The sequence below is a fragment of the Amblyomma maculatum genome, chromosome 9, assembly GCF_055883805.1.
Source record: "Amblyomma maculatum isolate TAMU_Amacu chromosome 9, ASM5588380v1, whole genome shotgun sequence".
Taxonomy (NCBI): domain Eukaryota; kingdom Metazoa; phylum Arthropoda; class Arachnida; order Ixodida; family Ixodidae; genus Amblyomma; species Amblyomma maculatum.
In genome coordinates, this window is record NC_139352.1 from 43,114,063 (window position 1) to 43,137,476 (window position 23,414).

The following is a 23,414-nucleotide window of genomic DNA, read 5'->3' on the forward strand; positions in this document are numbered from 1 at the left end:
ATGATGTTATGCAGTAAAGCAACACACAGCGATTGTCTCTATCCGCGAATGGAAACCTTGAGTTTCAAGGGATCAGGGGGAATTAATTACACAAGAAAAAGCGCACATTAACATGTAGAGCTGTATAGATGCAAGAGGTGCTCTTTCATCTGCCAGGCAATGATCGACAAGCTCTATTTATTGCTATGTAACTGTGCAATACTCTTGGGCACGAATTTGAATGTGATAATGTATTAAAGTGATACGTGTAGACCTGATTTCTACGAAATAAATTTCCTTAACAAGTCTGGCCTCCAAAGAGAAAATAGTGAGCCATATAAAGCTCATACTATTCAGTGTTCTTCACCAAGAGCTAAATAATGTTGCAGCATACTCTGGAAAACATAACTGAAGTGACTGAGCTCTTTGCTACTTCCAAGTACGTTCAGCAAGCCGTTTCGGTTTCGAATAACTCTAAGCTTTTACCGTGCCTGGTACCTCGTTAACAGAAACTCATTCTGAATGCAAGGATCGTTTAATAGTGCTTCATATAGGAGCAGTAGAGATAAGAGATGCCATTTCTTTAGCACAATTGCAAGTCTCTTGCATCAAAGGGCAGTTTTCCCATGTTTTGCATACTAGGTTTTACGCGACGCATTCGGAGCTGATTTTTGCATAAGCCTTCACGAACTGTGTGGTGCACCTTCAGACTGATACGATGTGTTTCACTGCAGCGAGCAGACTGCTTCAAGACTTATTCGTGGGAGAGTCTTTGAGATAGAAGGCATATCAGCCATACTAGTGGCACGTAAAAGTTATTAAATTGGTTCACAGGAAGGGAAAGGCGCAGTAACTGTCACACTTGCTCTGTGGACACCCGAAACGCGCCGTAAGGGAAGGGAGGAAGGTGGGAATGAAAGTGGAAAGAGAGAAAGAGGAGCCGTAGTGGAGGGCTACGGAGTAATTTCGACCACCTGGGGATCTTTAACGTGCGCTGACATCGCACAGCACACGACGCCTCTTCGTTTCGCCTCCATCGAAACGAAGAGGCGTCGACGTTCTCTTGACAGGGTCAATTTGCCATTTGCAGGGTTTTCACAAGGCAAAACAGGCTTACACAAAGGATTTATGGAAACAGGCTCACTTAGAGCCTTTGTACCAACAGCACATATCCACAACACTTATCCATGCCCACAGGCGAACAATAGAGCGCGCAAATGCGGATGCACGGTCGTAACACACCCCCTTTTAAACCCGCGATATTTTTTTTTCCTATTTCTTTTTTATTGTTTGCAAGCGCACTCTTTCTCTGACGCGCAATAAGCCTTCTCTCTAGAACTCAGTTTTCTGCTCAGGTAGAGCACCGGGTGCTCATTGCCGTCGTCATCTCTCTGGCAGAGAACAGCACCTAGCCCTCGATCACTGGCATCACACTGGACCGTGAATTCTCGGCCATAGTCTGGAGCTCGCAATACCGGACGGCTAATCAGCACAGCCTTCAGGTTTACGAAGGAGGCTTCCTTTTGTTCGTCCCAGACTACATTTGTCGGTTCTGTCTTGCGGAGAGCGTCGGTCAGAGGGCTAGCCAAAGATGAATAGTGAGGGATGTAGTGGTTGTAGTATCCCGTCAGCCCTAAGAATGCCCGAATTTCCGTCTTCGTGCTCGGCCGCGGGTAGTCTGCTACCGCAGAAATCTTAATCTCGCTGGGTTTCCTGAAACCTTGGCCTACATTGTGACCCAAGTAGTCCACGGTCGCCCTTGCCAGGCAACATTTCTCGGCCTTTACGGTTAGTCCAGCTTGACGCAAAAGGCTCAGTACAGCTCTTAGATGCACCATATGGTCCGCCCATGAGTCGGAAAAAACCGCAATGTCATCTAAATAAGGCACCGCGAATGTTTCACACCCCTTTAAAACCCTATCCATGAGTCGGGAAAAACAAAATGGAGCATTTTTGAGCCCGAAACTCATCATTGTTGGCTGGTAGCTGCCCGTCGGAGTGACGAAAGCCGCGTATCTGCTGGCGCGTTCAGTGAGCGGTACTTGCCAGTATCCTCGAGTAAGGTCCAGCGTAGTCACATATGCCGCTCTACTGACCTGTTCTACTCTCTCCTCAATATTCGGAATAGGATACACTTGATCCCTGGTGAGAGAATTTAGCTTTCGGTAGTCTACCACAGGCCTAGGGTCTTTACCTGGAGCTTCTACTAAGATCATAGGCGAAGCATAATCGCTTTCCGAGGGTTTTATTACTCCTAATTCCAGCATGCGAGTTACTTCCCTATCCAGAATTTCTCTTTGCCTTGGAGAAAATCGGTAGCACCTTGATCGCACTGGCACGTAAAAGTTATTTGATCGCGCTTTTATTTCCAAACTTAGGGGCAGCGTTTCAAGATGGCCGGTGCGACCCCGACGGCTTCGACCGTCTCTGCACTTGCGAGCTGGGCGTGAAACAGTGTTGGCTCGTATCCGAGCTTCAACCATGGAATCGCGTGCTGTCTCGCAGCTGCGTCGAGCTCTTTGAGCACTCGTGGGGCGAATTGACAATCCGGGGATTAAACTCGCCCGACGGCAACACTCCTGGAATTAAGGACATCCTTCAAACTTCCGTGCTCGTACACCTGCTTCTACGTCAGCACAGGTAAATGTCGCACGCGCATGACGTCAGCAAGTTGCACAAGTGCAGCGATGCGATTTCCTTTCTCATAGACTAGGATAGGTCGTCGCCAGTAACGAGCCCGGTGTAACTTTCTGCAGGGTTTCGATTTCATGCTAGCAGCCGCCTGTAATAGAAGTGAGGTTCGATACAGTGCTTAATATGAGCTCGTACTGCTTCCATGCAGCTTCATTAGCGTGCTGCGTTCGCTTGATTTACCAGTGCGTCGGCCTAATAATATTTGTATGTTTATAATGCTCACACGAATGCGTTTCATTTGTGACAATAACGAACGCCATTGTGGGTTACGTCATACAAGCGCTACCTTCGCTTGCAGACTGTGAACGGAGATCTCGGATGAGGCTGATCACAACGAGAAATGCGATAAGCGTGATACAGGCGGTGGGGGTTTGTCTATTGAGACAAGTTTAAGAAAATTTTATTGAAATTATTTTATTTAGATGCCAGAGGGTAAGCTAAATCTTTGCAAAGCAAGTACCCCCCCCCCCCCCCCAACAGCAGGAAGACGACAGTGATGATGCCTGACGTAGAAGCTTCACGCGGAAGATTTTTTGAACCAAGACTGAGATTCATATTCAGTTCCTTCACAGGTGATGCCGGAAATTACGGTTGCAGCACTGGAATGCGGGAAAGGCGAAGGAAGTGTCATCTTTCAGGAAGAGCATCTTCATATGTAGGATACTATAAGCCAGGGGTTATCTTAAATTATCCTGAACTCTAAAGCATGCCGCTCGAGCGATCTATGCATAAGCGCGCTGAAAACTACAAAATGAATATTTTCGACAGGAAATTATTTACCTGATATTTTTATGTCCAAATGTGGTGCCAATGGTCTCTAGCAATACGAGAATGCTTCCCAGCTATATGGAGTGTACGTGGGCTCCGGAGGAAAAGTTACCGGATCTTTTTTTTTTCAAGAAAAAAAAAAGACACCAGTGATTAGTCTGTGGAATTGGTTTATAAAATAAAATGATTCACATGAAAACCAAGCGAAAGCCATCGATTTACGCTGGTAAAAATCGGCCGCGTTAGAAGAAATGCAAACAAGGTTGTGAAAAAGTCCATCGTAGCCTGCTTCTCGTCTTTAGTTTCCTCGAGTCTTTTGTTTACAAGAATTCCGACAAAAAACTGACCAGTATTTTTCCCATTATTCCAGGTGTGTCACCCGTATTTTGATGGACCAAGCAATTGCACATGTCGAAATGCCTATCTTCTGGCATGCCCTGCAAAATGGCGGCGCAGGAGTCCGTTACATCAAGTTCATTGGCCCGCTAAGAGATCAATGCCGCGCGGTAAGCTGTGCTGCTGTTGCAGCCAAACAATTTTACAATATTTTATAAGTTGTTTCTGTCTTTCGGGAACAGTTGAGGCGTTAACGCTATGTTCAAACTCTATACTTTCTTCGGACGGAGGTAAAAATAGTACGTTTCTCTCTCGCTTTCCTTGCGTCTCCGCTACCAGAAGCAGCAGTGGCTCGACATGCTGATGTGGTCTCACTCAGTGATCTGCCTCCCGGTCCTTGACTCCCTGCACGTATCACGCATCGTCTTCGACGAAAACGTGGCGCACACACTTGGCAGCTACCTGTTGCGAACGACTACTCTAAAGTGCATCGACATACAGGATGTGCAGGTGAAGAACCAATTTCCATTCATTTCCGTTGCAACGTGCCACTGTTCCACAGTCAAACTAAGGAAAACAGCCGGCATGTTAGTTTCGTTTGCTTATCCTTTTACAACAGTGTTCATTAAGAGGATTAACGCTCCCATTGTCAATGTTGAACAAAAGCGGAACGCACGCGATCTCTTAAATGCTCCTTGACAATGTCATCATTAACCTGACTCTTCTTCAGGAACATCTTGAGGCAGCACTCACTGTGTAAATGAACCAGCAAGCTATATGAGACTTCACTAGATGGCTGGTGAAGTTTCAATTTATGCATTGCAAAAAACCTTGCGACACGAAAATAATTATGAAACAGTGCCCTAGCTGTTCATACTTTACTATAGTGTTTCTGCGTAGCAGTGTCACCCGTGTCCAACAAATGCTCTTCCCAGCATGGTGGGGACAGCGCTAACATAGGACTTAGCGAGAACACAACACCGGTGCTGATTAGCAACTATCAGTTCCCACCATGATTGGAAACCAACATGCCCAACTCTCCACTCTTCTCTCTAGCTGCATATTCTGTATATATAAATCATATATATGTAAGAAATGAAGCGATGCCTGTTAAGGGTAGAGGGTTAGTATATTAGACGTAAGGGCGTTCACGTGGGCTGTGGGCTGTGATATCAGTGCGCCTCAGCAAACCCCAGATGCACAAAATTTCTGCAGCCCTCCACTACGGCTTTGCACAGCCAAAGTCACTTTGAGAGGAGGTGGTGGCTGTTTACATACCGATGCACTAGACCAAAATCACCTTGCTATAAATTATTCCAGTAAAGATAATTGAGGATCATTCATAAGCTATGCTTGGCGCGAGCTTGGAAAATCTCAAACCTCAGTCCCGATAAATTTTGCTCGAACATGGCTTTTATATGGCATAGCCATAGCAAGACAAAGTATAAGCGACAAATAGCTCTAGTTGTCTATATAAATTCACGATTTTCAAGCTGCTAGGCCTCTCTGTAAGCTGTTTACGTCGTCGTCATAGCAACGACATTCATTCTGAAGCTTCTTGTCGCTTTGGCTTGTGGCTTTCATTTCCTTCAGTTCGTGTATTTTTTGTCCTTGCAATAAAAAAAGTTGACAGTACGACTATTCTTCTCACCAGTAATTACAGTTGAAAATGGTATTTTCTTCTAACCAGAGCGCATATGCTTTGACTTATTGTCACCAGATGGCGCCACCGTACACGGCGCTTGCAGTGCACGCTGGGGCACGGCCAACTAAGAGTAATGTGTTCGGGACGTTTTCAATACGTACGCAGATTTACTACGTACGCCCCACTAAATATATCTAATACTCCACTTCTGTCAGCCCTAAAAGGCAATAACATTGAAACATTTCTGTTTTTGTTATTTACAGGTTAATTTCTGAGCAGCAGAAGTTCTCTTACTACTTACTTGCCAAATAACTCAATTTTCGAGGGTGGAGAAACAAATAGCCTTTTCGAGCAGAACATGCCTTGCTCTCAATTCGAACGGACTGGCGCTTTGTACGACCAAAAAAGAGCAGCGGCAAGTCAACATGAAGCCGATAGCAGTACCTCATGGGTGATGGGAAGCTCAGTTGATGTGGGTACAAGGATGTGCGATTCCACGTCGCACAGTCCCTTAACGGCGACTGCAGAGACGCGCCTGCTCTGACCCGATATCTGCCTTTATTGCATTGCGCTACCGGAAGATGCTCTTGTACACCGCCAGCGAGAAGACTAACTGGTCGTCCAGGCTTCTTATATTTTTAAAATACTGGAGAGGGTAGAAGCAGTTTTCCGAAAATATGCCGTCAACTTAATCCAGCGAATCCCCTAAATTACAATTTAGAGGTTAGGTGTTGACAGTTCAGCAGACAAAGATGACCGAAAGAAGACAAAGTCGCGCCATTTGAGAATGCACGCGTTAGCAACTATACGCTATTGTGGTAGCCGAAAAAAACAAAAAGTCAATGGATTAGCTCAGCTATGCCAGGACATACGTAACGTTTCTCTGGCTCAGCTTGTTGAGGTCATATATGTTTAGCAATTAGAGTCAGATCCTCTTCTGTTAGTTCCCGTTGACCGAACTCTTCGATAGACTCCAACTCGCCGGCTACGCTCCGTCTATTACGCTCGGCAGTCTGCATCACCATTTGGCCAGCCGTTCATCTCTCTGTTCGGGCGTCTCCAATGCCCTTTTCGTCCTCTTACTCCCATTCTCTCTTTGCTGCTGGAATGCGGAGCTTTTTAAGCTCTGGCGGTAAAGCCCTTCAATTGAGGGGCTTTATCTGGCGGCGGGTCAGTGCACGTTAAAGATCCCCAGGGGGCCTAAATTACTCCGCAGCTATCCAGTACGGCTCCTCTTGCTCTATTTCCACTTTCTCTCCCACCTTCCTCTTTCAATACAACGTGGGCAGGTGTCCACAGAGCAAGTAAGTGGGACCGATACTGCGCCTCTCCTTTATATGATTATTATTATCATTATTGTTATTATTATTATTATTGTTATTATTATTATTATTATTATTATTATTATTATTATTATTATTATTATTATTATTATTATTATTATTATTATTATTATTATTATTATTATTATTATTATTATTATTATTATTATTACTATTATTATTATTACTATTGCGCTCTGATCTTAGTTCAAAGCGACGGCGAGGCGCACGCCATCTGCGCGCTGTGAATTCACTTGGCTACAGCGGTTGCTAGGCAACAGCACGAGGTCGCGATGCGGCCATAACTAAACTGGCGCTACGGCGAAACGGCAAGGCTTGCATGTAATCTAGCTCTCGCCACAAAAACCAGCTGTTAAACACAGCTAATTGGCTATCGAACAATCAAATGACGACACATGCACAACGGTTGCTGCGAGGCTTCAAATGTACTGCGGTGCTCGATAACGCAAAGCCAAACAGCTGCAGAGTAACGTTTAGCCGACGGAGTGTGCTAGCCTATATATTATACGGCCCAAGCTGGTCGCAGTCTCTACGTGCGTCTGCCGATCGAGGACGATGTGCGGAGCTGGTGATGGCTAATTGCCTTGAACGATATCAGCTACCTGCTTATATGCCTCTCTCGTTCGTCTTTTCTTGTAATAAAAAATAAGCAAAAGTACGACTACTAAGCTTTGTTTGGTTACACATTTTATATACAAAAAATAAACAATCAATTGTAGCATTCCGGTTTGAAAAGTAGGTATTATAACTGACATGTTTAGTGTGTCATTTGAACAGTGTGGTTTGCTATTCGAATTTTCTCATTGGGTTTATACTAGCCGGATAGAAGCGCGATGAGAAGAAATTTGAATAGCGAAAAACACAAACATTCCCTGCAGGCTAACCCGCGAGAATATTTTTGCATACTTCATACTTCCACTTCCAGCAAATTCAAAATATTTATGCTCTGTTGGCCTGGAAATATTTGTTGCGCAGGTTAAGCATGAGGAGGCTACTGTATTCCTGGGTTATCTGGCTTACAACGAGACAATTACGAGCCTCAAGCTTCACGACCACTTTGTGACTGCCAGGGAGGGCGAAACTCTTGCATTTGTTTTGAAAAACCACGTTTCCCTTGAGCAGCTAGAGGTAAGAAGCAATAAAAAAAGTCTTTCATTGTACTCCGGGATAATTTTGCTTTTGATAGCCACTGTGTATGCATCATGTCCTTTTAGTGTTGCAGTGAAGAAAAGGTGTTATATATTCACTCTTCTAAGCATAAGTACTTGTCACAGGTAACACGGTAACAAGGCTCGACATGTTAAGCAACATGTGCAACTTGTATAAGATGGTTACTAATTATGTCTCATGATTTTCGTACCTTACATTCCATGGTAATCATATTGCGGTACTGGTTCTGCAATGCCAGCGGACATGTCAATTGATTATAATCTTTTCCTTGAGTATGGAGAGCTTGTTTTGAGTCACGTCTAGGACACGCCCGGCTTCAAAGTTGAACAAATGACTATTAGCCTTCCATATGGCGACCGAAACAAATGAGCCGAGCTAGACGGTATTCGTGGTAGTCTTATATACAATGAACTAGCCATTACAACTCTTTACAAGCCATTGAATACCTTAATAGGTTTAGGCTAGAAATGAGTAAAAAGGCCGCCAAAATTCAAACACTAAATGTAGTTTGAGCGTTAGACCAAATAAAGATTTACCAAAATTGAAAGCCTCACTGATCCCGAACACTGCAATCATCAAGCAAACATTCAACTTTGGTGCTGGAGAACCTGACTAGGAACACGACGCGGTGTACGTAAAATAGTAATGAATGAAACTTTGTTTATAAATAATTTTTCAAATAAGGAGAATATAAATCCGCTCAGCGAGCGAATAACGCCCATAATTATTACGTCCCCCATATTAATTCTAGTGTTTTCTGCACAAAGAAAAAAGAAATCGCAGTGCTTGATGGTACTTGAACATCCAGAAGTGTGGAGATTTGTAAACAGGTTTTTCTCTTGGAAAAACAAAAAGATAGCAAGATATATTACACTGACTTCTTCAAATGGATAAAAGCAGAAATGTTCAGACGGTTAATACAGAGCGAAAGCGAGCCACTCGAGCTATTAGCTTACGTGAAGCGTCACATAGCCCCATTTCCGTCTGCCAAGAATTCAAGAGTACTAATCCGAAGGTCACCTCAGGCATTCAAGCTCTCCACTCTGTCAAGAAAGGTGAATTCCAGCCGACACACCCTTAAATAACCAGCAATCATGCAGCAGCCGATCGCGAAGAGCGGTTTAGTGCTTGCAGACGTGTTCACAAAAGGTGGTGACATCCGCTAGCTTCACCAGCATCCAGACATGAGTAAGCAATAAGCGTATGCACCACGGCCGTAACGCCTGCCAAAGATCGAGTGTGAACCGTATCTTCTAGTCAAATTAACAATGTTGAAAGTTAGGCGCGTTGAATCTTATTCATATTAAAGAGTTTTAGCTTACCGTGATCCGCGATCCGCTACATTGATCCGCCACAGCGCGTTCCACTGCGCATGCCCAGATCCCTTGACGCCGATAGATGGTGCCACATACGGGATGTCGGCACATAGACTTACCGCGTCGGGAACAATCAGCCTACGCACGGTAGAGAGTCACGGTGGTGGATCGCGGATCACGGTAAGCTAAATCTCTCTATTGGCGGTAGCGCAAAAGATGAAGACCAAAGAGTAGAAAAAATTACTCGTGTTGCGTCTTTCTACTCGTTGGTCATTGTTTTTTTCGCTATCTTCAAATTCGAGTGAAACTTCGTCACACATCTGTTCCCTTTGCAGGTTTGTTTCATGGCCGGCATCGTAGAATTGTGAATTCTAGTCAAGCACGTTTGACGCGTTTTCCCCTGGTTCTTCGGCACAGACCCAGCATTGTTTCTCATTGTGATCGAAGTTAACGCACGGGAAATTGCAATTTATGATCTGCTGATGTGTCTCGGTGATTACAGCGATGTTTTATTTGTTCCTAGGACACGTTCGTATCCCGGCCACTGCCTTCGTTTCTCGGTACCGAAAAAATGAAAATGTGCACTTTCTTATGTTAGGGCAGGTTGAAGACTTGCAGGATGTTGGATTTATCCGCGATCCTCCAGTAAAGTACTCTTCATAGACTATAGTTACAGTAAGACGATATAGCCCTGTATACAAGAAATAGGTCAGTCATCATAACTGTCTGTTTACGTTTTTTTTTAATTTCTACACAAAACAGAACTGACTTTCTTCTTTCGAAGTTCCTACGTTTTTGAAGGGCATCCGATATTTCTGAAATCAATCTAGACAGTTCGCTTTGAAATGTCAGCAGAATAAAAGTCTCTATTTTCCTACACTCGGGAAGTTTCTCCACCAATAAAAGATCAACTTAGTGCAGTAATTTCTGCATACATTTCTGCATTCATGACTGCAGATCAGTGGTACGCACAACTCATCTTCTGCCATACTAAGGGCAGCGCCGCAGTGCTCCAGCCTGAAGTCCCTCACGCTGCGTTCCTTCACCATCCTTGCCGAGGACATCGAGCGCCTAGAGGCCGCCCTCATGCTGATCCGGCCTTCGTACGCTAGACTGACTGACACGCCAGTGCCACAACCACGGACACGCACCAGCCGGCTAGAAAGTCTTGCCTTTTTCTCTTGTACCGCTTCAGAGCCTCGTCTGCAGAGGGCCTATGCAGCGCTCATCGGAGGCGAGTACTCCACGTTTTCCTCTCCGCACAGTGCGTGAAGAAGCTTCGGTGGGGTAAATGAACAAGGCAGAAAACAACTAGGCAACAGAGGAAACGGAACCCCTGACGAGTGATGCTACCTGCATCTTTGGCAGAAAATGATAAACTATTATTATGACGCAGTACACGTACACGCCTTTTGGTATATTCAATACCACAGCTGGTTCTCTGCATTTTTAGCGAACTAAATAATATTAAAAAAAAAATGCCTAATCCCATTCCATGATATTATACCGAAACGCTGTATATCCCACTCCTGAGATGTCTCTAACAAGATAAACAGCAGTATTTTAAAATGAAATAATGATTGTAGAAACTTTATTACAAGTTTTAGCTGGATTTCAAGCCAACTTTGCCAGTTCAGTTATGCTCTTTTGTCAGCCCATAAGGCCCCTCTTTCTATGCTTCCTTCTCCTCTTCCTTTATAGAGTAGTATATTTTCTAAATGGTTCTCTGGACCTTATATTTCTTTCTATTATCACTCGTTTTCTATTGTGTACGGAGATGTACTACAACCTATCTGTCTTCGTTTTTGTTCAATTCCGCATTCAATTTAGGATATTTTTCTGGGAAGAAATTTTGGAATTTCTCAGCTGGAAATTTCGGAGCCAGCATAGTTACAAACAAGTAAGATTAATAAATATTTTATTGCACCGGACGCTCATTTACTGAATAAATTCCGCCATCTTTCATGATGAAAATGCGCGTCAGATGCTGCCGCTTCAAGAAATTATTTACGGGCTTGGACGCTGTTCCTGCGCAGGTGTCTTGGTCAAGCTACAGTTCAGCATGTGCCCCTTGAAGGAGGTGTTCGCGATCAACGCAGCTTCCCGACTGCGAACTGACACCCGCCTGCGCGTGCTCGACGTTAGGAATAACGGACTCCCCGTCAACTCCATCAACACCCTCGTCCGGGCGCTCAAAGTCAGTTGGCGACATCACTGTTATTTGAGTGTTTATAACTAGTAGACTAATCCTTTACCACTTGGTTGTGGACGTCTGCTACCCGGAGAAGAGTTCGTGCCAAATAACTTAAGGACATTTGGGAAACTCATTGCACATGACCATAGTGTCAGCTTAAATAGGCATAAACACAGTAAGCACCTCAGATATTTAGCGTTTACACTGCCTAATGCCATGGCTGCAGCTGTCGAAATACCTTCAGTGCGTACCAAGAACTGTTCTGCCATTGTGAGTGCCAGCGCAGGCACATTTCATTTAATTTGTAAAAAGCTTCTCCAGCTACGGCCATTCAGAAGTTCACATATCTGTGTGAACCTGTGTAAACCTTACCATAATGTAGCCCCGTGGACAAAAATGGTATACTCCACGCGCTGCGAGAAAACTGCCCGCCAGAGAAGCAGTTATTTCTGAGATATGCATAACATACCCTCCTTGATACACTTGTCATCTTGTCCAAGCCATTTTGTGTGGCACATTTTTTCATACTGAAAAAATACAATCGTTGCGGTTCGCGTGGAATATACCACTTTCGTCCACGACTGTACTCAGATGTAATCTCATTTAGACAGCGGATAACAGGTGCAAAAAGCGCGCTGTACAGCGTTCAGTGTCTGTCACTCCGTGAGCAATACGAATATTAGGATGCGAAGTTCTTAAAATATTTATGGCGCATACAAAGTTCTCAACTAACTATTGCCAAGGGTTAAAAAATGAACATTAATTGCAGGCTAGGTAAACCGCTTGAATGTGGCTGCCAGCCCTCTGGCACACCACAGTCAATTTCATTGCTTTGTAAATAATCAGTAACTATTTAGGGTATTTTGTAATTTACTATTTATTTGTTTTAGGCACTAATTGTGATTCTCAATGTGAGAACCATTTTCTGAAACCCTCATTCTATTTATTTCCGATAAAGAAAAACCTAACGTGTTTCTTTTTTTTTCCGAAATCCAAAGAAAAGCCTCGAAATACAAAAACTACCATGCGAATATCGAATTGTCTCGTTCGATTTTGGTGTTCCCAATCGTGGTTTTAGGGAGCGAAATGAGTTTAGGCAGTGACAATAGCCCAGTTCCAGCGGTGGGCTCATATGTTGGCGATGCTTGCAGCGAACACGGGGAGGTTGTTTTAACTTACACCCTCACCTCGGCGAATAAACCAATGCAGAGGTGTCGGCCGGCCGCTGCAACGTGACCATGGAGCCACAGCCGCAGCCGATTGAGTCCACTCAAACCGCAGTTGAGACCAGCATACTCGTGGTGCGTGAATGCGCCAGTCACGTGATTAGTTTGAAGATCGGAGACCGGATAACGTAATGCTTTATTTATCGCAAATAAATGAAGAGGGTGTTTGTGAATTCTGAAGTGCTGTCTAACTTTGAAAATGACATGATTATTGTCTAAGTCAGCGTAATGCTTTATTTATCGCAAATAAATGAAGAGGGTGTTTGTGAATTCTGAAGTGCTGTCTAACTTTGAAAATGACATGATTATTGTCTAAGTCAGTATTCACTCCACTAAAACTTTAATTACGAAATAATGAATTTCAAAATAAAATATTGCCTTTGGTGCGTAAGACAGCTGGCAGCTGTATACATGCAAGTGGTTTTGTTGGCCAACATGAAATGTCAATTCTTTTAACCCGTTGGTGAAAGTTAGCTTGGACACCCTAGATACAACACAGGCTTCTAAATTTCTACATATTGTTACCTGGTAGTCCCAATCCATAGAGGAGAAACGAAGGGAATAACGTTGCAAATGAAAGAAACTAACTCTTTATTTGGTTGACCCGCGACAGAAAAAGAACTAAGCCAATCTGAGGAGGATGGTGTAAATGTCTGGAATAACATGGCACCTTTTTTACTTTGCCTGTAACTATGCCAGACTAATCTCGGAACATCTTGCGCTACAACCAAATTAAGGTCTATTTCATCACAATGAGCGTAAATATCAAACGCAAAGTCTTTCAGTGCGCTGTATAATCACAGTAAGTCCGCATGCAAGGTTACAAATAAAAACTTTGTAACCATGGTGGCAATATACTGTCCATAGCTAGTTTACCAGCCCTCTTTTATGCCACATGATAAGGATTCGAATAAGGAAATATCAGTGGCAAGAGAACAAGTCCAGTACAGTACACAGGTTAAAGTGTCCTTGTTGTGTGAAGCAGAATGAACTCACAGAAATGTGGCTTCACTGACGTTCTACGTTTTTTGGAATCACAGCACTCAAAGGAATATCGAGCATTTTCATAGTTTCATTTTTTTCTCATTATGTAATTTGCGTTATACCTCTGACATCTAACCACACAGTTAAAGTTATAAAACGCCTTTCAGCGGTTAAGCAATACGCATAGACTATCAATCTAGGTTCTAGGTCGCGCTAAGATTAGTTATTATTTTTATCGTGCTGTTATCAATTTTCCAAAATTGTGGAAACGATGTTGCTATCCCCGCGTCCTATCATTCGGCGTGCAAAATGCGAAACTCTCCCGCGCTGTGCACGTCATCGACTCCATCAATTTCCACTTGCGCGCAAAAGCTTTCTTAAATGTTGCTGTGTTTAACTATGTTAAGGCACTACCATTCCTTTTTGCCTATAATTAACCGAAAGTTTCGAAATTTGAAAAATTTGCCCAGTTAGCAAGAGCTTTCTTAATGGGCGATGTCAGAGGTAGAGCTCCAATTCTCGTCCTTCTCTGAATTGAGATTTAATGCTGCTTGTTAGCTTTTGTCATGAGGAGCAAAAGCTAATTTTTTGGCGCACATGGCATTTTAGTACACTTTCCGACATCGAGTGGCGTCTCTCTAGCGGATAGCCATGTGCGACATTTTCCTACTGATAGAGCATTAACACCATTTCTTAACAATGCGTCCAGGTATATTGGTTTGGCGAAATTTTTGCTGTTGCTTGTTGCTATTGCTACAGCATTAGCCCCACAGCTTAAAATAGATCGGGTCTGCATTTCTGGCGCTGTATGCGCACGCACTTTAGACTATGTAGACTGAGGAGTCGGTTGCTCACGTCAAGATAGTGAGCGCGAGCACTTTGCTGATTGGAAACGTGGTTGGCGGGGTTAGAATACGCTATACAAGAGCACAATCATGTGAATTATTTCTAGAACTTGCGGAGTTTTTTTACCAGATGGAAAAATGCGCAGGAAATGTATATGGCGGCCGAAAAAAAATGAAGACTTTCTTAACACCCTTTTGCATTTTAAGGGGGAAGCCTTAGCCCTAATGCGAATACCTAATGAGAAGTAAAACATTATATAAATACTTTTATTTATGTTTCTAATTAGGTTGACGTAAAGATACTTTGAGGAGTACCTGGCTACACTAAACAAGATCTTTTTGTCCAAATTTCGGTATGCCGCTTTTTTTTGGCGTGATTTTAAGGCGAGAGCCTTTAATGCCTATTGCTCGCGGATCGTCTTCGTCTGTACGTAACGCTTTCGTTAAGTGGAGGCCGGTAGCATGCAGCTTATGGGGCCGAGCACTAACTGTATGCAGGGCTTGTTTTATATACTGGCTGGTAGCCTACGCTACCGCTTCATGGCGAAGGTGGGAGTGAAAACAGAGAAAGTGGTGCCGTATTGGCTGGCTTCGGACTACCCAGTGATAGAGGCTTTTGCCTCATCGCAGGTTAATGATCCAAAGTGCCCTAGAATGTTTTTCACTCTATCTCAATCTTGGACTTGCCGGGGCATTTGACGACTTATAGGCAAAAGTAAAGTGATATATGAAGTAAATAAGGTACCTTTTTCATGAACAGACAAATTCTACGCTGGAGCGGATGAGCTTCGATTTGTCCGGCAGGCTTCCGGAGTTGGAAGTATCCACACTGTTCAACACCATTACAGAGGTGGACGCCTCATCACGCATTCAGGTCGAGTGGTACCTATCACGCCCGATGCAAATCGCTCGGTTCGGAGGCCTGTGCAGGATTTCCAGTTGCTCCGTCGATCTTGACAAGTGCCCTGTCGACGATGCAACCACTGTTCTAGAATCACTGACGTCCACGACCAACGCGACTTCGGTCTGCATTCTCGGCTCCAACGACGTCGAAGACGTTATCGTTCAACAGCTGGTAAATGCACTCGGCAAAACCAAGTCCGTCAGGTGGGCATTCATGAATGCTACTTTCGTTTTTTTCTTTGCTCTTACGCTGTGTTTTTACATTTCTAAAGAGATCGAGGCTCTTAGTGCCTTAGCAAAAGCTGCCTTTGTTTTAGAAATCTCCATCATTTAAGCATGGATTACGGGAGCAGAGTCAAATGTGATGAAGGTCGTTGTACTTTAGCGCTGGCTAACCTGTGTCAGCATCATTCTACATAATGACAGAAATGAAGAAATACACTCTCCAGAATGCCAGTTGCTTCAATCTTATGTCCGTTCTGGGCCACGTGCATCCTGGACAAACATGGTATGCACGCCGATGAAAGAGGTTACTCTCAGTTTGACGCACTATTGGGGACGCCGCTGACCAAGCTAAATTTGAACAGCGTACGTGGCTGAACGAGTTGAGACGGTAGCAAGAGACTAAATTCCACATTAAAATGAACTCAAGCACCAAGAAAAGCCGCATCACATCTTTTTTTTGGTGAAATGGGTGGCTTGGAGCATCGAGCAAAAAACAAACAGACAGATAAAGAGAGACAGACAGAGCAACGTCATATACATGAGAACACATTGTCAAGAGCCGGTAACTGCTACGACGCAGTACGCGGTGTGAATGGCAGCACAGTGTATTCCAGCAGCAAGGCAGCAATGAATTCTTAAGAGGCAGTTTCAATCTGAATTCTTGGAGCCTCTGCTACTTAGCTATACGCTGAAGAGAAAATACTCGTGTATCGAAGAGGTGTGGCTTGAAGAAATGTTCAGTTTCACTTGATACTGATAATAGTTTGGCGTCCCATCACACCTGATGATCACAAAGATACTTCCCCACATGATAGCCCTTTAGACTACAAACGCAGCACCCGTTGAGTTTCATAGTCTCTCTGCAAAGGGATATTTAAAGGGGTGCACTGCCGCTTTGTCGTTGATATACACATTGACAGTCATTTCGAAGTCCACTCACAGGACAGTGAAAAACAATCACCGGAGTACATCTGTGAGAACCAGAGATGATTTCTTTTAATTTGTGCTATATCCTTGGTCAAAAAATGTTATGCCGTTATTTAAGCGGGCAGTAGCTAGATTTACATTACCATAATAAGAGAAAAACATTATTATGTGTTTAAAATGTGGGCACCCAGTCATTTTCCTTAAAATAGCTATATCAGCCTGTAAACAATTCAGTCTTCTCTCTCTGGCTGAAAACCTTTATGGGAAGATAAAGGAGGGGGTGTCGTTAGTGGGGTCCCTAGTCCGGGACTCCAGCCGCTGCCGTTGCCATCCGTGCACTTGTGAGGGCTGTTGGGGCGTCTAGAGCTTGATAGGGCAGCCGACCGTCTCATCAATAACTGGCAGTGTGTTTGGGTTATGAGGCGGATTGTTTGGCTCTGGCCTTCTGGCTTTCTGCGCCCTTGGCGGCGACACTGCCCCTACCAGCATGTATACGCGACGCTCTGTTATGTAGACCTGGCCGTAGTTTGTGACTTTCCAGAATAGTAAAAAGGAGCATAGTATTAGCTCTTTTGGGACTAACGCATGGTTACATTTTAGCCTGTTTCACCAAAGTGATATAAAACGAAGGTCTGAAACATCTGGCACTTGTGCGACTCGTGAAGCATCGCAATAGCGCGAACTGGCTTCAAAAGTTTACCACATGGCCTTCTAGGGCCACCATACTAAAACCTTGTTTTAGTTGGTAGATAGTCTGCATTTTATTGGTTTTGTCATTTACTGACCGGCCGATTGCTGATAGTGTATTATTTGTAATGGTCCATGTCTGTTAACGACGGAGCTGAAATTTGTATTGTATTGACAGATGTGGTCAGGGAAAAGGCGAAGATACGAGTTAATGAAGAAACCTTTGCTATAGTCTCATTTGCTGACGAGACTGTACTGATAAGTAACTAAGGGGCCGAACTTAGAGCATGACCGAATACTAAGAGACAAAAAGCACTACGAGCAGTTGGAAACTGATTGAAAAACTTGAAGTATACATACTAGTGTCATAACGAAACAACCCTACACGGCAGGCAACGAATCATTATAAGAGTTATGGAGGTTAATCTACTAAGAACCAGGAGTCGGCCCACGAGCGTGAATTAACAGATTTAAATGAATGGTTGGAATGTGGCTTGCAAGCACACTGATAGGTAGCTCACCAAAATTGATCGAAAGTAAAGGTTATATCCTCTTTGTCTTTCCTGTAATAACCTTGATGCAGAAAACGTTCTATTAAGAAAAACTGCTAGTGGTAAATTTAGGTTCGATTGGTGCATAGCGCTAAAAAGACAGGGACACAGCGAGACACACAGGACGGGCGCTAACTTACAACTGAATTTTTATTGCAAGACCAGGCAATATAAGCACTTTCTTGACAAAGAAGAGGGGGAGACATAAAAGCGTTAACATATAGGAAGCAATCAAACAGCGTTATCGTCAAACACGTTCACAGATTAGCAGACAGGTATTGCATTTCTGCGAACGTGTTTGACGATAACGCTGTTTGATTGCTTCCTATATGTTAACGCTTTTATGTCTCCCCCTCTTCTTTGTCAAGAAAGTGCTTATATTGCCTGGTCTTGCAATAAAAATTCAGTTGTAAGTTAGCGCCCGTCCTGTGTGTCTCGCTGTGTCCCTGTCTTTTTAGCGCTATGCACCAATCGAACCATCACCAACTCGCCCACGCTTCCACTCTTGTAAATTTAGGACTACGCAAGGAGCTTTCAGAACAGAAACATTGAATACAGTGTTAAGAGGCCGGAAAAGTGAGCAGTTAGTCAGAGAAGAACTGAGTTACTGGCGTTGTACAGAAAATTAAAATTAATAAATGAACATGGGATGGGTGTGTAACGGGAAGGCAAGATAAACGACTGTTTAAGTGAAGAGACTGTATCGCAAATTTAGGCAACAGCAACAAAGGGCGATAAGAAATTTCTTGAGCGGATAAGATAAGGAAGTTCGCAGGCGCAATTTGGCTATAGCTCGCACATGATTTTAATTATTTTCAGGACTACAGGAAAGTCTTATCGAGCCTGCAGTGGCCGGGCTTAGTCAGCATAGTGTGTTTTGGAGTATGGCTTCTAATATTCTGAAGCTGTCTTTAGGCGACGCCCTCAAGATGCCATAATTAGGGCTCCAGATTTGTCTGAACAACCTGCGGTAAACTTGCTGCAGCCACTCATGTTATGCAGCAGACAGTCGTTATTACATTTGGCCCAATCAAAATAATTTTCAGTGCCACAGAAGCTTGATCTTGCGGTTTCAGGTCAGCAGCCAGGCATGAAAACACCCCTACGGGCACGATGACGCCATCAGATAAGAAATAGGCGAGACCCATTGAGGCCTCTCAGCTTTGTGAACCATAACCAAACTGTTATGCTGAATGCACTATTGATGTGGTATGCTATAAAATCACAATAAAATGTTTGTAGTCATAATGCTCTTTGCTGCTAGTTCATCGCTGTTTTCATATTGAAGCGACCGGGATATTTTTTTCTAGGACATTGAACCTGCTACTCGACTGGCCTGAAGACAGGTTCGTCCAAGTTTTGCGGTCACTGGAACAGAACCGGAGTGTCTCAGTTCTCACAATAAGCGGGCCGATATTCAGGAAAATGTCAGCGACAGCCCTGGCCCGACTGATGGAACGTAACCGCATGCTGAACAAGATTTCTGTGCACCTAGACGAGGAGGACGCCAGCGCACTCCCGCAAGTTCGGATCATCTGCAAAGAGTTTAAGCAGGCCGTGCCGCGAAATCGCTTCCTGACTAGCGTGGCCTTATATACGGAAGCCGGCAACCATGCATCTGATTTCGCTATCAAGGACGCCCTCAGGCGAAATAAGGTGAGCAACTGTGTTTGTCTTTTCATGCGCTGTATCAATATTTCCGTTTTCACAAATATATCATTGAAGGGGTTTGTATGTTTAGAACAGAGTATAATAATTCGAAAATTTTAGAGGCCGGCTATTCAGGTCTAGGGGAAGCTATGCATACCGAATAGAGAAGGTGATGTAAATTTTGGTCCCGTACCACATGTGAGATCCTGCTTATAACGAAGTAAAGGACCATCCTTGTCGCGTTTTATTACATGCACGCACCACAAACCTTTGCTGCCTTAATCATAGTTAACTGAGTGACGCTGCTATGTATGGGCTTGTGTACTATTAGGTTATATTTGCGTTTTCTATGCCCAGCTGAATAGCACGGAAAATCTTTATTCGCATAGATGGTGTTAAAATCCTATTAGGAGCATTCATTACCTTTTCTATAAACGAGCTTATCTAAGCACAGCATGCAATGAAACAACTGTTACGTCCGATGTTAGGCCCAGGAAAATCACAGCGGACGCTGAGAACAGTGAAGGGTTAAATTCTCTGTACACTGCCGTGGAGGATCGGTGGACGGAATGATCGACTGCTGATCCTGTGGCCAAGCGTTTCAATCCGGCTGCGGCAGCCGCGTTTCGATAAAATGAAAAATAATTTGTCTGTCCTGGGCTTTATATTGGTGGACAGCAGACAACCCTAGGAGGTGGAATTCATCGGGAGATCTGGGATTCAGTTTAGAAGGTTAGAGCTCAAATTAGACATTGAATTTATCTTTTAGTAACTGTTGGATTTCAAAATCTGTTACCCAAGGGCCAATATGACTTCTTGCAGTTGGGATCCCAGACGTCTCATGTGGGAAGAGAAGTAGTCGCTGTGTAGTACGTTTACTTTGTTCATGCTATCTTTGAGATCATGCTTTACAAGAGTGGGTTATCTGTGAAAGACACTCAACTAAAGCTGTTACTTAGATCCCCGCAGACGTACCTGTAAAGCCGCAAGCTTTAAGATGGCAATTTTCAGGGAATTTATGTTGCCGCTGGTGTTCGAATCTCTCTTTAACACCTTACGTATAAATGCAGTGCTCCATTAATGGGTGGCACGCTCATTACCCATAATGACTTGGGAACCGACACAAAAAATTAATCGCTCAACTTGGTTAAATCTATGGTCTAGGGATAGCCCTTCATGGTTATGCTATAGATTATCGATTCATTAGCGGCATCAGAGGCTCGGGTGCAATTGCCACCCAATGGAGATAGAAAACCACGCTTTAACCAAATGTCATGAATGCGCCTTTATGATCGAGGAGTTGAGTGCCTTACTTGGCACCGAAGACGTTTGGAAGGTTGATTGCTATCACATCCTCTCGCCTGAAATGAGGAAACGTAGTTGACATTTCCTTGCAATATTATGAAAGCATGTGATATCGTTGTAACGCAACCCATCAAGAATGAGCGATCGGCTATGCCACCTGGCAAGTATCACTTTCGCGATCCTTCACTATCCGACGTGCTCGGCTCCTGGTCCATGCCTGTAAAGCAGAGGCGATGTGGCCTTTTTATGCAGGTTATCGCACGATCTCATGATGTCATGAATCATGCTATGTCTAGATGATATCTCTAGACAGACAGAGCTTCAAACATTAGCCAACATTATCGCAGCGTCTTGGTTGCATTATGTCATCCTGACTGGGAGGAGCTCTCCGTGTCAAAGCTTTTGTGCAGAGATGTCCTTAGATCCTCTCATCCCTAAGCTGTCTCGATCACTACGCCTTTCTTTTAATGCAGGAACTCGTGAATCAAGCCGCCCACTTCGTTGTGGGCTCTAATGATAAAAAGGAAGCCCTGGCCTTCGAGACGCTGCAGTATTCCCACGCTGTTTTGAGGAAGCTGTGCAATGGGGACGAGGAAAGTGACAAGACTCGTGCCAAAGAGCAGATTGATGAGGCTCGAAAGAGGCTGGCTCTGAATTATTTCATCTTCACGCGCGTTGTCAAGGCCAAGCTTGTGTGCCGGCCGCATCCAAAACGAAAGCCTACGTTCGCTAAGCTCGGTAAGGATGTGCACGCGCACATCTGCTCTTATATTAGCCTGACAGACGTCATCGGCATCTAAAGCGCCATCACGTTTCTAGAGCATGCCGAACTCGACGGCAAATAAATTCCAAATTCTAGATTTTTGTTCAACGAACTTAGTGAAGACCTCATCATAAACGACGGCTTCGCCATAAATCACTTCATCATCATGAACGCCGCCTTTTATTGAACAACCGCGGCGCTAAATTCATTTCAAAAACACTTTTCATATACAAAAACTATCCCCTTGGCTGTGTGGGGGTCAGTGACTTTTTCGAAAGCCCTGCCGTGGTGGATCAGTTTCAGGCACTGGGTTGCTGGATCCAACAGTGCGGCATCGCATGGCGACCACGGTGGTATAGGCAAAACGCAAGGCGCCTGTGTCCTGTCTGATGTTAGTGTATGCTTAAGAATACCAGGTGGACTAAATTGCCAGGGTCCTCCGCTACGGGTCTCTGATACCTTGGTTTCTTTGGGACTTTTCACCTCATCATACAACCAACAAATTTTATTAAATCACTGTAATTTTATTACTGACTGATACAGCTTGCGGCTCACAAATGTATATCTCCAAATGTAATTTCCTCAAACTTTCCTCTTCTACCAGATCGTTTAAATTAGTCCCCCAAGAAAGCTGGGAAAGCATAGTTCGTCATCACTTGTCCTTCGTCTAGAGAGGCTTGGCTGGTTCTAATTGCGTTTGCACTACTTTCATGATCGAAAACGGCATTGACATCTGAAATGATGACGTTGTAATGCTGCGCGTGTATCGCTCTGAGTGGGATATTTAATAGTACTGCGCGTGTCCACCTGAACACTTGTGAAGACATCACTTAATTTCAGACAAAAGAATGCTATGAAAGACCGCCATAAACTCTGAAGGCCTGGCTGCCCAGTAGAGGCTATGTGTTGAGAAGGTAATTGGGGACGCTGACCTTCTGAACGGTGCAAGAAAAGAGCAACGAGGAACGGACGCTGGACATGGGCTCAGGTCAGTTTTTGTCATTATAGCTCGTGCAATCAGCCAGCTGACACGGCGGATGGGCCCGATTTAGGGTGAAGCTTCCGAGAATTAGCTCCCGTTCAGATCTGCACCTCGTCAGCTCGAACTTTGACGCCTGCTATGGAGGAAGGTGGAAGGCGGGCGAACTGCGCTAACGAAGGCTCGGAGGAACAAGAATCAAGAGTGTGGGCTAACACATGAGCGAGGTCATGCAGGGCGAAGACAAGAGGGACCATTGTGGGACAGACCGCACCGACGTTCGAGTCCCCTGAAATGTTTCCAAACGCAGAGTAACCATTCAGACAACAAAGCGAGCGTGAGCTGTGCGACGGTCAGAACGCATCTAAACTGCATGTGATGTTAGGACCCCAACGTCTGTATGCTCAAAAGGTGTAAAGTTGTGAATAAATATGTGATTTTGCGGATGCCTAGTTGTTGGATTGTTGCATTACTCTCCGTTTTGCCTAGACTCACGCACATGCTGGTTTCGTCACAATATCACTGTGTATACCAGCGACATGCATATTCATTACATTCATTTTGCATGTTAAGTAATGCCTACTCGCTTTGAAATATACTGGTGGATCTTGCAGCAAAGTATTCTAAATTGGAGTATTAATTCAAATCGTTACAAAACCCTCGAGGGTTTCATTACATTTTATTTAACTGATCATATGTCATATCGCTTCCTACAGAAGTAAACCAGCACATATTAAAAATATTAGCTAGCAGAAATTATTTCTTAAGACCCAAATTACTACTCACTTCTCGTACAGACGTCCTCAGGGGCCAAAATATATACTTCGGATTGGTTAAAGGGCAGCTGAAACACTTTGTCGAGAATTGCACGCGATGCACGCTTTAGTATATAGGAACTTGTATACCAAGTTCACGAAGTTTCTT

The 23,414-nt window shown here is 44.0% G+C and overlaps 1 protein-coding gene across 1 annotated transcript; it reads left to right on the forward strand.

The window, feature by feature from the left end:
* The first annotated feature begins 128 nt into the window (after positions 1 to 128).
* LOC146178948 (uncharacterized) lies at positions 129 to 22,935 on the forward strand. The gene is made up of 10 exons (XM_084580076.1): positions 129 to 156; positions 2,358 to 2,619; positions 3,812 to 3,947; positions 4,117 to 4,287; positions 7,741 to 7,893; positions 10,209 to 10,485; positions 11,288 to 11,448; positions 15,261 to 15,607; positions 19,104 to 19,449; positions 21,222 to 22,935. Exons 1-10 carry the CDS (start codon positions 129 to 131, stop codon positions 21,546 to 21,548), a joined length of 2,208 nt encoding a protein of 735 aa, XP_084436202.1. The 3' UTR covers positions 21,549 to 22,935.
* Positions 22,936 to 23,414: the final 479 nt, after the last annotated feature.

Bases quoted from the DNA above. Each gene is read 5' to 3' on its own strand.
- LOC146178948 (XM_084580076.1), top strand. From the start codon at position 129: ATGCAAGAGGTGCTCTTTCATCTGCCAG. The intron at 7,894-10,208 runs GTAAGAAGCAAT...TCATGACTGCAG, and splicing joins TTTCCCTTGAGCAGCTAGAG to ATCAGTGGTACGCACAACTC. The intron at 15,608-19,103 runs GTGGGCATTCAT...ATTTTTTTCTAG, and splicing joins GGCAAAACCAAGTCCGTCAG to GACATTGAACCTGCTACTCG.